At 31.9% G+C, this 15031-nt stretch overlaps 4 protein-coding genes across 4 annotated transcripts; 3 read left to right on the top strand and 1 right to left on the bottom strand.

The window, feature by feature from the left end:
- Positions 1 to 3568: 3568 nt before the first annotated feature.
- Positions 3569 to 6838, top strand: LOC112706060 (filament-like plant protein). The gene is made up of 6 exons (XM_025757151.3): positions 3569 to 3661; positions 3859 to 3918; positions 4429 to 4488; positions 4611 to 4920; positions 5116 to 6383; positions 6476 to 6838. Exons 3-6 carry the CDS (start codon positions 4429 to 4431, stop codon positions 6596 to 6598), a joined length of 1761 nt encoding a protein of 586 aa, XP_025612936.1. The 5' UTR covers positions 3569 to 3661; positions 3859 to 3918; the 3' UTR covers positions 6599 to 6838.
- A 1-nt stretch (position 6839) lies between these two features.
- LOC112706061 (uncharacterized) lies at positions 6840 to 8525 on the bottom strand. The gene is made up of 4 exons (XM_025757152.3): positions 8392 to 8525; positions 7971 to 8260; positions 7463 to 7740; positions 6840 to 7383 (listed from the first exon to the last, which is right to left on the bottom strand). The coding sequence occupies exons 2-4, from the start codon at positions 8233 to 8235 to the stop codon at positions 7066 to 7068; spliced, it is 861 nt and encodes a 286-aa protein (XP_025612937.1). The 5' UTR covers positions 8236 to 8260; positions 8392 to 8525; the 3' UTR covers positions 6840 to 7065.
- On the top strand, positions 8364 to 9411 carry LOC112706062 (uncharacterized). Its single transcript, XM_025757154.3, has 3 exons — positions 8364 to 8503; positions 8601 to 8701; positions 8806 to 9411. The coding sequence occupies exons 1-3, from the start codon at positions 8406 to 8408 to the stop codon at positions 9291 to 9293; spliced, it is 687 nt and encodes a 228-aa protein (XP_025612939.1). The 5' UTR covers positions 8364 to 8405; the 3' UTR covers positions 9294 to 9411.
- A 1771-nt stretch (positions 9412 to 11182) lies between these two features.
- On the top strand, positions 11183 to 12199 carry LOC112706059 (uncharacterized). Its single transcript, XM_025757150.3, has one exon. It carries the CDS (start codon positions 11355 to 11357, stop codon positions 12036 to 12038), a length of 684 nt encoding a protein of 227 aa, XP_025612935.1. The 5' UTR covers positions 11183 to 11354; the 3' UTR covers positions 12039 to 12199.
- Positions 12200 to 15031: the final 2832 nt, after the last annotated feature.

Raw genomic sequence — 15031 nt, 5'->3', positions numbered from 1 at the left:
CATTCAAAAATTAAATATCATATTAATGTTTGATATCAGATTCAATAATTTTTTAAACAACAGAATAATTTTCAAGTGTATTAATAAGTATTACGCTCTAATTAGTTATACTAGGTTAGTTAAATTTTATTCTTATAACATTTGAATTCTACCTAAATAGTAAAAGATTGGAAGAATATGCACTATTGAGTACTGAATAATAAACAAATTTTTTAAAATAAACTACAAATTGTATCTCATCAAATAAATGGTGAATGAACAATCCAAAAAATATTACATTCATACATTGATTGATTGACAAATGAAATAATTTCTCTCAATATAATAAAGATTTTTGTGTCCATTAGTCTTGTCTTTGTATCTTATTCATCTCTCTGTTTAAGAATACTTAAATTACTACAAAAAGATCATTCTTAACTCGAATTCTAATGGTGCCTATTAATGGAAGATGTTGAAAATAACTTTACTAATTACTACAAACATAGTTTATTAGGATCAAGATGTTGATCCCATGCGTCTAGCGGATGGTGCAAGAAATCTAATAATATTTGAATTTTAGTATAATTATCTTCTTAACACCAAAATTATTAATATGATAAACTCTTTGAAATTTTAGATATTAATGGGTGTCAATAAAACAATTTTTTAAACAATTTTACTACAAATACCATGCCATATATCTACTTCTATGTGTTGTATTTTCAGGATCTGAATTTAGATTCCTCCATCGCATACATGCGTTGCCACTCCGTTACGGCGAAGCACAATAGTAACATGCTCCCACTAATATATCGTTGCTTTATTTATTTTCTTATATTTTGGACGGTATTATTTCTTTATTTACCCAAAATAAAATAAAATAAAATGAAGAGTGTGAATTCGAGGTGGATCAAGTAACATATGGCCTATTCAGGCTGGAGTGAGTGAATAAGAAAAAAATGTTGAATCAGAATTTTAAGTACGTACAAAGATAAAACATAAACAACTACATAGCACAACTAAAAAAAGTAAGCTGTTAAAATGGGCCAAATTCATCGATTTAGTTTGTTTATTCATTTAAATAAGTAGATTTTGTGTCTAAAATTAAATCTGTTTAAATTTCGAGCTAAACGGGTTAAGTCCGATTAACCTGAAAAAAATGACAGGTTAAACGGACTAACTTGTAGGCTAAATGGGTGAACTATTTTTTTTTACGTTTTCTTAAAAAAAGTAACACTTTTAGCTGATATTTCTCTTTATCCGACCATAAACTAAACAAATATTATTTTTAAAGACTTTTGATTTAAAAGTGATATTTTTTATCAAAATATTTTAAAAAAATAAAATAAAAAGATAAATAAGTTGGCCCGTTTAACCCATCGAACTGACTATAAACAAACCGAATTAAAAATTTATGGTCAGTGAATGAAGCAGATTTAAACAAACCCTAAAAAAAATATCTTATTATGGATACTATAAAACATTAAAACAAGCTCAAAATAAGCATTTATCTTATTCTTAGTATATTTGTCAAAACAATCGTACAAAATTTTTGAAAAAATCAATCACCAAATTAATTATTAATATGAAATATATATTAAAAATAAATTAAATAATATATATTTTTATAAAAAATATTTAATGACTAATTTAATAGTTAATTTTTGGTGTGTACCAAAATTTTTTTTTTTTTCAAAATGGTTGCCTATCACAATCACAGTTAATTAATATTACTAAAAAGAGGCACTGTGTAAAACCTAACTTAAAGAAAATGACACATACATGCAGCTGCAGATAGTCATATATAGCTATGGTTGTGTACAGTCACAGAGATTTTTATGAGTGTGTTTTGTTTTGGTTAGACGCCATGTTATGTACCGATATTGCAGATATGCCATCATTTTCATTTCATTTCATCTTAACACCATAAAACAGAAGGAAAAAAAAAAAAGTAATGTACTCTCTGACCATTCCAACTATATATCACTGCTTGCGTCCTAGTGGTGTGTCCCACTTCCACCAAATCAATAATTGGTTCCCTAATCTTAATTGGTAATTTGAGAAGAAACTTTTGAGTTCTGGCTAATTAATATTTCAAGTTTCAACATCATAAGACAGATATCTTTGACATAAAAAAATGTGAGTTATAAGTCATACCAAACATAAATTAAAGGTGGTAGCAAAATGCCATATTGTATGGTAACAAAACATTACACTTTCACTAATGTGCATATACATGAACACTCTTAATAAGCTAGTAGTTCTCAATGCATTTATTAATTCAATAAAATAGATAAAATAATTCTACTAGCAAGGTGTTTCTTTTTTTAATCCGAAAATGCAAACTCGTTTATCGAGACATTTATTTAACCGATCTTATAAGTTGGTATTACCATATTACATACATTGTTTTATATATGTAATAAAAATTCAACATGCTAATAATGGGCAATGAGTTTGTCTTATTATTGCTGCTTTTGCTTATGTAGTGGGTCAACTTGTTTTGTCTTATACAAAGGTGTATACTTTTGCATATATCTATGATCTATTGAATAAGAAGTCTTCATTGATCTCTATAATAATAATAATAATCAACTAAATGGGGTTGATCTAGTAGTTAGCTTATTAGTTTGTTTAAGTAAGTGTCAGGAGTTCGAATTTTCTCTTATGCATGCAGCAATGTATTGGCCATTGACAAATCCTTAAATGGAGTTCAATACTACAACAAATTAGTATGTAACGTATCGGATTAGAAAATACCGTGAGAAATCAAAATAATAATAAGAAGAAACATGAAAACTGAAAAACTAAAGGAACTAGAGTGGAAGTTTGTATGTGTGGCACTATACATACTGTGAGTGTGGGGGCTTCTTGCTGTCTGTGAAGTTATTATTGTATATTTTTCTGTTCTTTTATGCCGCCCAGATACTATTCATTCTTTAAACAAAACTACAAAATAATACAAAATGCTAAGTGAAGCACAAAAAAAGGATGGTCACTATTAATAATAACTTATGAATGGCGAATTGAGAAAAGGAAAACAGTTCTTTTTCTCTGGTATAGTTACATTTTCTTAGGAATGATATACTGCTGTGTAAATGCTTAAACTACTTTTGTGGAAGTATTTTGTGTTGGATATTAGAGTTTTAGAATAACAGTTGAGTTGTGTCTATGTAATTTTAAGATTATACCCGATATAATTATCGAATTAGGTTATATACATTAATCTTTTAGGTACAACCTTTGTCAGACCGGATTAACCTTAAATGATTGTGCACCGAGCTGTCATGTTTCTCTGGAGAGAAGTTTTTCAATTAATTAAGTACTAAAATCAATTTTTATTTTTACATATGACCTTGTTCTCACACACAATTGTTGTACAGACCATGAAACAACAAAAGATATAAGAAGACAATTATGTTCTTGGATTCGGTCGAATTCATGGATTGTTCATAAATGACCCTAACCAGTACAATACAATAATTAAATTCTAAATGAGATAAATAATATATTAAAAAAATGTGACTGTGGTCATGCAATGCACTTAGATAACCTTGAAATTCACAAATGAACATGGTAGTGTCACATGGCAATCTATTTTTTATATGCAAAGAAAAGAGAAAGGGGTAGCAAGAATTCAAGAAATAGAAAGACCTATTATCCCCTAATCTCCTACTTGTTTGTCAGTACTTGTTATCTTTATGTGCACTTGTGCAGTGAAACACACACTTGTACTCTCCCATTTTCCCCTCCCCCCACTTTTTTTCAAAATATACCAGCCCATGTCACTGATTATAGCCTTTTTATTTATTTATTTATTTATTTCAAACCTTGAGTTTATACTCTGAACTCTCAAACTCATTCTTTTTTTTTTTCCAGTTTCATTCTTAGGCTTCTAGCTATCCTGAAGTTTGGTTTCCACTTATCACAGAGTCAAAGGTATTATTTGAGTTTATTTTTTCCCTTTTTGTTCATGTTCATGACTTCATGTAATGTTCTTGGGATATTTTGCATTGGATACCATGTAATGTTTCATTACCTGTACTTTTTCTGCAAGGTTTTATGAACCAGTTCTTCTTTCTTTTTCATTTTTCTATTTTTTTTTCTTTCAGTAAAAAGTCTCAATGCTGCTCTAGGAACTTTGATACTTCTCCTTCTAATATTTTATAATGGTATTTTATTTGTCAAAGCTAACCCCTAAAGGCTCATTCTGTACACATGCTTTGTGTTTATTTCTAGTCAAAGCTAATCAGAAAATATCAAGCAAAGTAACCTTTTTTTTTCTGTCTAAACAACTGAGTTTGTTGAAGGAAATGTTGAAAATGTGATTTGAATTCTCTGATATCTAAAGGTTAGAGCTTGCAGGATGAGGTTTCTGTTTAGTAAAAAGTTGATGAAGCACTAACCAAAGCTTTCTGCTCTCCACATTTTTGGTTAATTTCTTTGCAGATGAATTCCATGCAAACTGAATTTTCAGGGTCTGATTCTGACAGGAACTCGGATGAACTGGTAATATAAGCACTCTAAATTGTGTATTCACCAACTTTTCTTTCTGAAATTAGGCATAACTTTCAGATATTTTATAATTCTTTAGGAAATAGTTTAGTTATTTTTTCTTCTTGTCTCTGTAGCATGATGAATTCCCTATGGGACAAAACCAATCCCCTGATATCACATCAGAAGACGTGGCGAGTGCTGAAGATGTCGACGAAATTGCGCGTTCACTTGAACTCACCTCAAATTTAAGGCAGAATGTAAAATATAGTGCATTGGAGGAAGATCAAAATGAAGCAAATGATGATGTAACGAATATAAATGACAGAGATTTAACTTATGGTTTGAGGAACATCTCAGAGAAGCTATCTGCAGCACTTGTGAATGTAAGTGGCAAAGAAGACTTGGTTAAGTTACATGCTGAAGTTGCTGAAGAAGCCATTGCAGGTACATACATAGAAATGTTTTGTAATAATAGGTTCATATTTTCCACTATTGCTTTTCTACCTTGAATATGCTTGGTGTTGTTTTAACTTTGTCTGAAGCAATTCATCTGATTGCTAAGCAAGAAAACCACAAAACAGAATTTGCATGAAGTTTGGGTAGGTCATATGTAATTGGACCATTTTCATGAACTTATAGGTTGGGAGAAGGCTGAAAAAGAAGTTGCAGGCTTAAAGAAGCAACTCGAGGCGCTAAGTCTCAGAAATTCGGCTTTGGACGATAGAGTTGCGCATTTAGACGCCGCACTTAAGGAGTGTGTTAGGCAGCTAAGACAAGTAAGAGAAGAGAAGGAACAGAATTTCCATGATGCTGTAGAAAACAAAACAAGGGACTTAGAATCTGCGAAAATTGAACTCCAGAGCAAGCTCATTGAGCTCCAAAGTAAATTGGAAGCTTCTAATGCTAGATCTCAATCAATTGATCTTGAGATGTTACATAAGAGTGAAATTTTGGAGAAAGAGAATATGAAACTGAAGCATGAACTCCAAGCTCAATCAGAGGAGCTTGAAATAAGGACAATAGAGAGGGATTTAAGCACGCAAGCGGCCGAGATAGCTAGCAAGCAACATTTAGAAAGCATCAGCAAAGTGGCGAAGCTTGAGGCCGAATGCCGGAGACTGAAGAGCACAGCTTGTAAAGGCTCTGCAGTTAGTGATCATAAATCCATTACATCATCCTCATTTTGTGTTGAATCTCTCACAGATAGTCAATCAGACAACGGGGAGAGGCTGAATTCGGCTGAGATTGATGCCTGCAGGAAGAGTGGCTCAGAAACAGACAAGTGTGAGCCGAGTTCTGATTCATGGGCAGCTGCGCTAATTGCAGAGCTTGATCAGTTCAAGAATGACAAGTGTGGACAAATTCCATCCAGTGCTATTAAAATTGATCTCATGGACGATTTTCTTGAAATGGAACGATTCGCTGCAATGCCTGAGATTACAACTGAAAACTTTAACCAGGAGTCAGTTGTTACTGATCAAAGTACTAACGGAGAAATCTCCCTTGGAGATGAGTTTGACATGATGAACCGTCAGATGAAAGAACTAAAAGAGAAGCTAGATAAGGCGAATGTAGATAAATCTGAGCTGGAGATAGCTTTGATGAAATGCCACGAGCAGTTCGAGGCCTCGCAACTTCGGCTAAGAGAGGCAGACACAAAATTGAAGGAGCTGCAAAGAGAGCTAGAAAGTGCCAACGAATCAGAGCAAATGATAGAAAACCAACTAGCGAGCATGGAAGCCGAGGCACAATCAATAACCAAAAGAGTTCAGTTATTAGAAGCTGAGGTTGATAGAGAACAGGCAATGTCAGATGAAATCGCAATCAAGTGTAAGGTCCTGGAGGAAGAGCTAGAAAGCAAGAAGCAAAATGAGAAATTGTTGTTCAGTGACATGAAGATCAAACAGGTTGGTCAATCACTCATCATTGACAATTTGATATTGACATGAATCTAGAAAACACTTCAGTGTTTGTAACATAAAATGGTTTTCTATGGCAGGAGGATCTAGCACTGGCTGCAGGGAAGCTTGCTGATTGCCAACAAACAATAGCAGCTTTGGGAAATCAACTAACTTGCTTAGCAGCACTTGAAAATTTCAAGTTGTATTTAAATGACACATAACATGAGTAGATATTCCAGTTAAAAATGGAATAGAAATTGAATGAGGATGTAGAGAAACTAACTATAACGAAGCCATTCACTTCTGATGTAATTCAGAAACTTTCTACTGCCATCTGGAAACAAACATAGTTCACATCATCTTTGTTTTCTGAAAAGGTTATTCTATTGTTGAACCAAGGATCAAAACTTCTAGTGGACCTTCTAAGTGCTCTTTAATTACCATTTTTATCATTTTCACAACTTTTTGAAGTCTGAAGTATAAAGATTATTATAAAATGACTAGAATTCTAGCCTAGAATATAGATACCTCTTCCAAAACAATTTGGATAGCGGAGATTACAAACAATCAATTTGTGTACTTTACAAATGACACTAGATCTAATATACATCATCTCCATGAATTTATTACATTACACTTTTAGTGAAGGGGTGTGCTAATACAAAGTATTATGCTGATTTCTATTATATCATTCACTATGGTGATGCTGCTTAGTCTGGTGTGACTTGCTCTCTCTATTAAAAGCTTTAATGAGATCAAGGCCAAGACCAATATTCAACACATTCATACCAGCCATGCCAAACAGAGCCAGTGGTAGCTCCATTCCCCTTCCAAATTTGTGAGCATCCCGGATGAGCTTGACCGTGATGAGAATGTGAGGTATAGTCCTTGCCAGAAAGAATGTCAACCAATTAAGAAACCATTCTAGCTTAACAAAACTGCCCTTTGCTTCGCGTACACCGGACATCCGTCTCACTTTCCTCACGTGCAGAAAGATTGAATGCAGCTATACCATCACAAAAACTCATTCAATCATGGTACAATCACTTAAAAGAAGGTGAAGTTTCAAAATAACTGAAGCTTACCTCGCAAACTAAAGTGAGAATGAGGTAGTTGATGGTGATATTTCGATACAAAGCAAGAGTGAAGCAAATTAGGAGAACCAGATGATGCACAAGGATGGAAGGGATCCAACCATTGTACAAGTGGTAGCAAAGCATATCCCATTGATCATATGCAAAGTAACCACATGAAAAGCACAATGCTTCAAATGCCCATGGCCATGTATGTTCTACCAACTGCGAGTGATCGAACATTCCACTCGGACCGTTAATTAGCACCTGTCTGAGCAAAATAAAGACCACTGCAAAAGAAAAAATGACAGTATCAACGGTAATCAACAGATATAGACTGGGTTTTTCTGAACCCTAACCTCAAAGGCTCAAACAATTAAACAAATAATAATACATTTAGATTCCACAAATTAGAAAAGTTACTACAATTAGCAACAAAAAGAGGCTGATTTTTATTTCATCTGGAATTCGCATCTCAGATTTGTGTATGGATAAGAAAGAAGCAAGTAAAAGGGGGAACCTGAAGCGGAGGTGATGGTAGAATGGAGAAGGGAGACGGAAGTGTTGACGAAAAGAGCGTCTCTGTCTTTGTGCGTTTGTTTGCAAAAGAATATTCGGATGAGGGAATTACAGCCCTGGTAGAATACAGTACCGGCAACGACGTAGAGAAGCTGCCTGCGGTTATTGAATAGTATCTGAAAACAAACGGATAGGGCCCACAAAATGAGAGTCCCTAAGAAGAAATTCTCAACCTTCCCGCGCTCTCCTCCTTCTTCTCTTCCCATCCCTGCGAGGAAGGCGATGTGCCAACTGCCAAGGCAGAGCCGCAGAGAGTGAAATAAGGGATTTATTGAAAAAAGAAAAAGAAAAGATTCAAACAGTTGAAAGAAAAAAAGAAACCGCTTCTACTCTTATAAAATTGCATTTCACAAAGAAATAACCTGATCTTCAATTTATGGGCAACGTTATTGAGTCATTTGCTCAGGGAATTGGAAACGGCGTCGGCAAACTTTTTAGTTCCCCTGTTGAGTTCCTCTCCGGCAAGTCTTGTAGGTAACACCATACAATACATACTCTTCAATGCATTTTAATAAATTCAAAATTAAATTAAACATGAAATGTGAAAAAATTGGAATTTAATTTGTTTCAGTTCAGTATGTGGACCAACATGGGACTTTCTTTGCTACATCGAAAATTTCTGCGTTGCCAATCTCTTGAGACTCGCCATGGTTTTTATTCTGCTGTATGCGGGTAAGTGATTTATCAATATTTTCTGATTCAAGATAGAAACTCAACTGCAGTTGTATTGATGATAAATTAGTTAAATATGTTTAATGTTCTGTTTTTCTTTGCAGTTCTATTATTCTTTTATCTGCTGCATAAATTAGGCATATTCGGGTGCATTGGGCGGGGGCTTTGCAAAATAATATGGGCATGTTGTTCTTCTTATTGTTGCATATGGGAATATGCCTGTGCTTTTTTGTGTGCCAAACTGCACAAGATTAAAAGGAGAAGAAGGAGGAGATTAAGAAACACTATAGATAACAGGTTCTACTTGGCAACTGAACAAGATTATAGTGATGAAAGTATTTCAAATCGTTTTCCATCACTTTCGCGTAGAAGGAGAGACTACAAGAGCTCGCATTTAAGAAAATCTTTACGGGTTAGAAATGGTGATCATGCTCGAGTTGAGATTAGTAGTTATAGAAGCAAAAAGCATCATGGCAATAATGTAATGGAACATTGTGATTACAAAGGCAATGTTCATGATATTAAGGTAACTCGTACATCTAAGTTTGCTAGAAAAGGTGTCAATAGGAGAAAAAGAATTCTTACAAAGTAATTACCTTCTTTGTATTATTAATGCATATGCTTATGACTCGTTAATTTGAGGGGAAAAAAAAGGTATCTTCTTGCTTTTTGTCTTGTGACATTGATAGAAACTATTTTCTTCTTTTCTATTCTCTCATGAAATCAGTATATGAAGTTATTTTAAATGCAATTTTGTTTTGATCTTGATAGGGGAGTATACTATTTCTCTCTAATTTTTCGAAAGAGCATAGCAATATAATTATAATATAACCGGAAAAAAGGCAGATATGATATGAAATTGCAAAAATTGAAATTAGATCGCTTAGGGGTGATGTTTGGGAATGTATATATATAAAGAGAAGAGAACGTGGGTTATAAATTAAGTACATAGATTAATGTTGTACATTTTTGTTTTTTAAAATGAGTTCAAATTCATAGTTTGTAAAATTGTATTGATTTTAGCAACATTTACCATTTAGAAACTGCTATACACGAGGAGAATGGAAAAAGGAACTAATCTCCAACACTAAGTAGCTTTTGGTGGAGAGACAAATTGAAACTGAGAGACAGAAATTAAAAAAGACAGATATTGAAATAAATATTAATATTTTGTTTGGTGTAAAATGAGAGACATAAATTAAAATAAGAATGAAATTCTAATTTAATTTGTACAAATAATAAAATTAGAATTAATTAATTGAAATGAAGGTATTTTTTTAGGTATAAAATGTTATTAAATTTTCAGTTTTTATCTCTAAAAATTTTAGTCTCTTATATATCTATTTTTTGGAGGTACTGAAATATTAAAATTTTGGAGACAAAGACAAAAATTTTAGTACCAGTATCTCTCTCAATACCTCAAAACAAACGCTATTAGTTTTAAACTAGCCACAAAAGTAGGCCACTAATCTCTTGTTGGGTGTGTTTGGCAAAGCATTGGAAAGAAAAAGTTATTTAAACTTTTTGAAAGTTTCAATTTTTTATTTGGTTAATTTTTTTATTTATAAACGTAGAAGTAATTTTGAACTAAAAACCACGTTTAGAAGAAACAACAATTTTTAGTTTCTGCATTTTACTAATAAACTTTTAGCCATCGTCACTAAATATTTATTTTTTTTTATCAATTTTATCCTTTATGCATGTTATAGTATTATTTATAAAATTCTTATTATCAAATAATTAGGTTTGAAAAAGTACCAGCTTTAAAGGTAGGTTTGAAAGAAAATATATTATTTGATTAAATTCATTATCAATAAAACCTTCATTTATTTATTCACTTATTTTTAAAAAGTTAATTCAGGTTTTTGGTTAAAAATAATTAAATCATTTGCAAAAAAGAAAAAAATTTTTTTGGTAACTTGTGTTGGTTGCAATTTTTTTCACCACAGTATCAGGGTGTTTTTTTTTAAGTAATTTTTTTTAAAGAAAAAGAATACATATAGAGTCATTTGGAAAAAATTAAAAAGAAAGAAGAGAACATCCGGCCCAGAAAAGAAAAGACATACCATGAGATGGTCTAACCCAAAATCAAAAGCCCAACAAAATGTATTTGGTTTGTTTTGAAAAAATAAAAGAAAGTGGCCTGACAAATACCAAAGTTATTGACAAACACGCATATGAACAATGATACATTCATGACAAAAAGAAAAGAGAGAATAATGATATATTAAAGTTTGAAAACTGAGCATGCTAATTTATTTTATTTGATATCTTCATTTTTGGAATAAGGTATATTGCTACGTATGGAACATGTTTTGCCATTGCGTTGCAATTTGCACAAAGGCCTACCTTATCCAAAAAGAAAATCCAAAGTTTATGATTATTAATTGTCATTGGTAATAAGAAGACCTAAGAATAACCCAAGAATATGGAATATTGAGAATCCATTACAAAGGGTTCACCATTTACTTGACGTGGAAGTTTGTTCATCCTTCCTTCCCCAATAGAATCTATTTAGAATATGTTTCTATTCATCCCCTCAAATACCATGCACAAATCAAATCACTTTAATTTGTTCTCTTCTCATAAACCTACCACATTTTAGTTCTTTTTCTCTCTTTTTTTTTTTATTTTTTATTTTCATCATAACAATATGGAAGGTGATGATGGAAAACAACCAACCCACAAAGAACCATGCAATAATAATAGTAGTAACAATAATGAATTATTTGAGCAAGAGAACTTTGATTATATTCTTGCAATTAGCTTGCAAGAACAAGAGGGAGCAACATACACAACCCTAGCAACCATGGAAAGTGACGACGATGAAGAAGACGACGACGAAGATGATTATTCCTCTTTGGGCGATGAAGATGGCGATTCTGAGTATTATTTAGAAAGCCAAGACTTTGAGGAGTCAGAAACTCAGTTCCTTGAAGGTGAAGGAAGCAACTACGACGACGACGATGACGAGGGAGAAGAAGAAGAGATGGAAGAAGATGAAATTGATCCAGATGAAATGTCCTATGAAGAGTTGATTGAGTTGGGAGAAATCATAGGAGAAGAGAATAGAGGATTATCAGAAAATGAAGTGTCTTCTTGCTTATACCCTTACACTTGCAAATCTAATAGTGATGATGAAAGAATCGATCGGTGTGTAGTTTGTCAGATAGAATATGAAGAAGGTGAATCAATGGTGGCACTGGAATGTAAGCACCCTTTTCATGAAGATTGCATAACCACATGGCTTCAGATTAAGAAGGTTTGTCCAATTTGTGGCAATGAAGTTTCAACCAATAATAATAATACCAACAAGATCATGCCTAAGAATGAATAACCTTTGATTATTCTTGTTATTGTATATATACTTTAGATTAGATTATTGTTAAGTTATTGATGTGTCTGTACATATTATATTACTGGCTAGTGTATGTAAATATATATGTATGTAATCCGCATTTGAATATTATTTATGAACAAATTACTGTGATTTATTCATTTGATGAATGCAACTATACCATCGTTGAAAAATAAATGAAGCATCAAAGGATTGGATATCGTAGAATTACTAGCTAGCTACTAGCAATAATATCGCAGAGAAAATTAAATAAATTTCTACCTTTAATTTGGTATCAATTTTTTCCTTCAGTTTTCAACTGTAACCGGTGGCTATATTTCTTTATTAGATTAAGAAAAAGTCTAGGAAGGCAACTCAACGTTAGCCAATTTAAATCAATTTTTTGTATTTTTAGTTTTAAAATTTAAAAAATTAAGATAGTGAATTTTTTTTTTTATAATAGACATATTTTTTAATTAGTTCGTTCTAACTCACTACACTTCTAATTGATTCTTTAAATTGGGATCATGGAATGAAAGGCTTAAATTTTTTTAAGACTTAACTAATAGTTAAACAGCTTGATAGTAAGAATACATAAATATATTTAAAGATAATAAAAAAAAAAAATTCTAATCGGTCCCTCAAAATTATTTCGAAAGACAATGAGATAATTAATAAAAAATATATTTTTTATTTTTTATCTTTATTTTTATAGGACTAATTAATTCTTCTATCAATATTTATCTCTCTATATTAATAGAATAAGCCTACGTAGCATGTTAAACTGTTGATATATCCATTAATAATCAACTAGAATTGACAAATTCTTTTTTGTTCGGAGTTTTATTGTCTTTTATAAATAATTGTCAAGAACATTTATTTTTTTATTTTTTTGTTATTTTTTTAAATACATTGGCTAAATTTACTGTACAAAACTAAAAAATATTAGTGATTTTTAGATTATTTTTACTTGTAAAAATTAAATGAAGGATATATTAATGATTAACACGTCACATAAATATGTTCTGAAGAGAGATCATTGACAAAGAAACTAACTTGTCTCACGAAATCAAATATCGAAGACCAAAAAAGATATTTTTTTATTGGAGCCTCATAGTTCTTCATAAAGGTATTCACTCATGATAATATAGGACTAGCATAATTTATTATTTTGGACTCGTAATCAGCTAACAATGTTTAAAAATATTGAGTATAAATATGATACTGGCCTATTAATTAAAAGTGCTAAGTGCTGACTAATATAAATTGAAATTGTTAATTTTTAATTTTTTTAATATTTAATGATAAATATAAAATTTAAACCCAAACCTAATTTTAAAGGCAAGCAAATTAATTTAAATTTAAATGTAAATTCAAATTACAAAAAATTTATTATATATCTCAAATATCATCTTTTAAACCTGGATTCGTGTTACAAAAGATCAAGTTTGTATATTGATAAAAATAGAAAATAAATAGTCTAAGATTTTAAATTTTTAATGAAGGTGAAGATATATAAAATATCAACAAGTCATTTAAAAAAATTGGCGATGTTATATGCATAAACATTTTTATAATAAGTCTAATCAAATTGGCACAAATCTAGCAAAAAAACTCACACATATATCATCACTTTTCTTTTTTCGCTCTTAAGTTGTTAACAATAAAATATTTATCTTTAGCAATCAAATATAATTAATCAAATTAATTTATGAATTAATTGCATTCAATTAAAATCAGTTAGAAATGAGTTAGTTATTTCCTACACTGTATGATTTGCTACCTAAAGAGCCAGCACCTCTTTATATAAATCCAACTATGCAGTATAATAAAACTAATATTTTCATTCCTATCATTCTCACAAAATCATTGTCCTCTCTGATTCAATACGGTATCAAGAACAATTTCTCAAAACCACACCTTCTACGTGCATTTTTTTCTTTTTTTCTTTTTCTTATTTTCTTGTCTTTTCTTCCATTTTCTTTTTCTAAAATTCATCTCTCTTCTTTATCCCATTTCTTATCACCTCACACTTGAACTCATTCAACAGAATTGATAAGAGTTGTCTTACTTTTTTCAAGTTCCGAATCCAACACAGTGGAGGTGTACGGGCTCTGATCATAACATCGAGTGTGAGGAGCTTTTAATTTCCATTTCTTTCTTAAGAATAAACACAACTTCACTTATGCAGATCCATACTTTCTCTCATCGGCCGATCAACCAGTCCTCATTCTTGTTATACAACAGCTCACAGAGGAGAACTATAATACATGGATCCAAGCTCTGCAAAAGGCGCCCAATACCAAACGCAAGCTTGGATTCATCAATGGATCCATTCCACAACCAGGTCCTACAATTTATATAGAGCAATTCGAGACATGGCAATGCATAAAAGACGTCGTCAGCACCTGGATCCTCAGCTCCATTTCAAAAGATATTGCAACTTCTTTGGGGTACATTAATTCAATTGAGAACTTTGAAAAGATCTCAAAGATCGTTTCCAACATGGAAATGGAACACAAATCTTTGAGATCAAGAGAGAACTCGTGAATTTGCAACAAGGCACAATGTTGGTGTCGCAATACTTTACCAAGATTAAAGTTCTTTGGGAAGAACTTAGCTTTTATCGTCCAATTTCGTGCAATTGTGAAGAGTTTAAATCGTTACAAGATTTTCTCAAAGCAAAATATGGTCATTGTTTTTTTTATGGGACTCGATGATTCATATACTCAGATTCGTGAGCAAATTCTCTTGATGGAGCCGCTCCCAGTGATAAAAAAAGTCCTTTCCTTAGTTGTACAAGAGGAGAAGCATAAAGTTATTGGTTCTTCCTCCAATCAAAACCAAGTTGTCTTCTTAGCAAGAATCCAACCCTTACCTATGCAATTCGGAAGAGGCAGAGGAACTATAAAGAAGGATAGGCCTCTGTGCTCCCATTGCAATATTCTTGGGCACATTGTCGACAAATGTTTCAAGCTTCATGGCTTTCTGCT

Source organism: Arachis hypogaea, chromosome 8, assembly GCF_003086295.3.
Source record: "Arachis hypogaea cultivar Tifrunner chromosome 8, arahy.Tifrunner.gnm2.J5K5, whole genome shotgun sequence".
NCBI lineage: Eukaryota > Viridiplantae > Streptophyta > Magnoliopsida > Fabales > Fabaceae > Arachis > Arachis hypogaea.
The sequence above is the reverse complement of the archived record's forward strand: the minus strand, read 5'-3'. Positions and strand labels throughout refer to the sequence as shown.

What these genes read in the sequence shown, in the direction of transcription:
- LOC112706060 (XM_025757151.3), top strand. Translation starts at nt 4,429, where the DNA reads ATGAATTCCATGCAAACTGAATTTTCAGGGTCTGATTCTGACAGGAAC. An exon ending in ACAGGAACTCGGATGAACTG is followed by an intron (nt 4,489 to 4,610) that starts GTAATATAAGCA and finishes TTGTCTCTGTAG; the next exon opens with CATGATGAATTCCCTATGGG. An exon ending in TGCTGAAGAAGCCATTGCAG is followed by an intron (nt 4,921 to 5,115) that starts GTACATACATAG and finishes ATGAACTTATAG; the next exon opens with GTTGGGAGAAGGCTGAAAAA.
- LOC112706059 (XM_025757150.3), top strand. Translation starts at nt 11,355, where the DNA reads ATGGAAGGTGATGATGGAAAACAACCAACCCACAAAGAACCATGCAAT.
- LOC112706061 (XM_025757152.3), bottom strand. Translation starts at nt 8,235, where the DNA reads ATGGGAAGAGAAGAAGGAGGAGAGCGCGGGAAGGTTGAGAATTTCTTC. An exon ending in TACCATCACCTCCGCTTCAG is followed by an intron (nt 7,741 to 7,970) that starts GTTCCCCCTTTT and finishes TTTCTTTTGCAG; the next exon opens with TGGTCTTTATTTTGCTCAGA. An exon ending in TTCTCACTTTAGTTTGCGAG is followed by an intron (nt 7,384 to 7,462) that starts GTAAGCTTCAGT and finishes GTGATGGTATAG; the next exon opens with CTGCATTCAATCTTTCTGCA.
- LOC112706062 (XM_025757154.3), top strand. Translation starts at nt 8,406, where the DNA reads ATGGGCAACGTTATTGAGTCATTTGCTCAGGGAATTGGAAACGGCGTC. An exon ending in CTCTCCGGCAAGTCTTGTAG is followed by an intron (nt 8,504 to 8,600) that starts GTAACACCATAC and finishes AATTTGTTTCAG; the next exon opens with TTCAGTATGTGGACCAACAT. An exon ending in TTTTATTCTGCTGTATGCGG is followed by an intron (nt 8,702 to 8,805) that starts GTAAGTGATTTA and finishes TTTTCTTTGCAG; the next exon opens with TTCTATTATTCTTTTATCTG.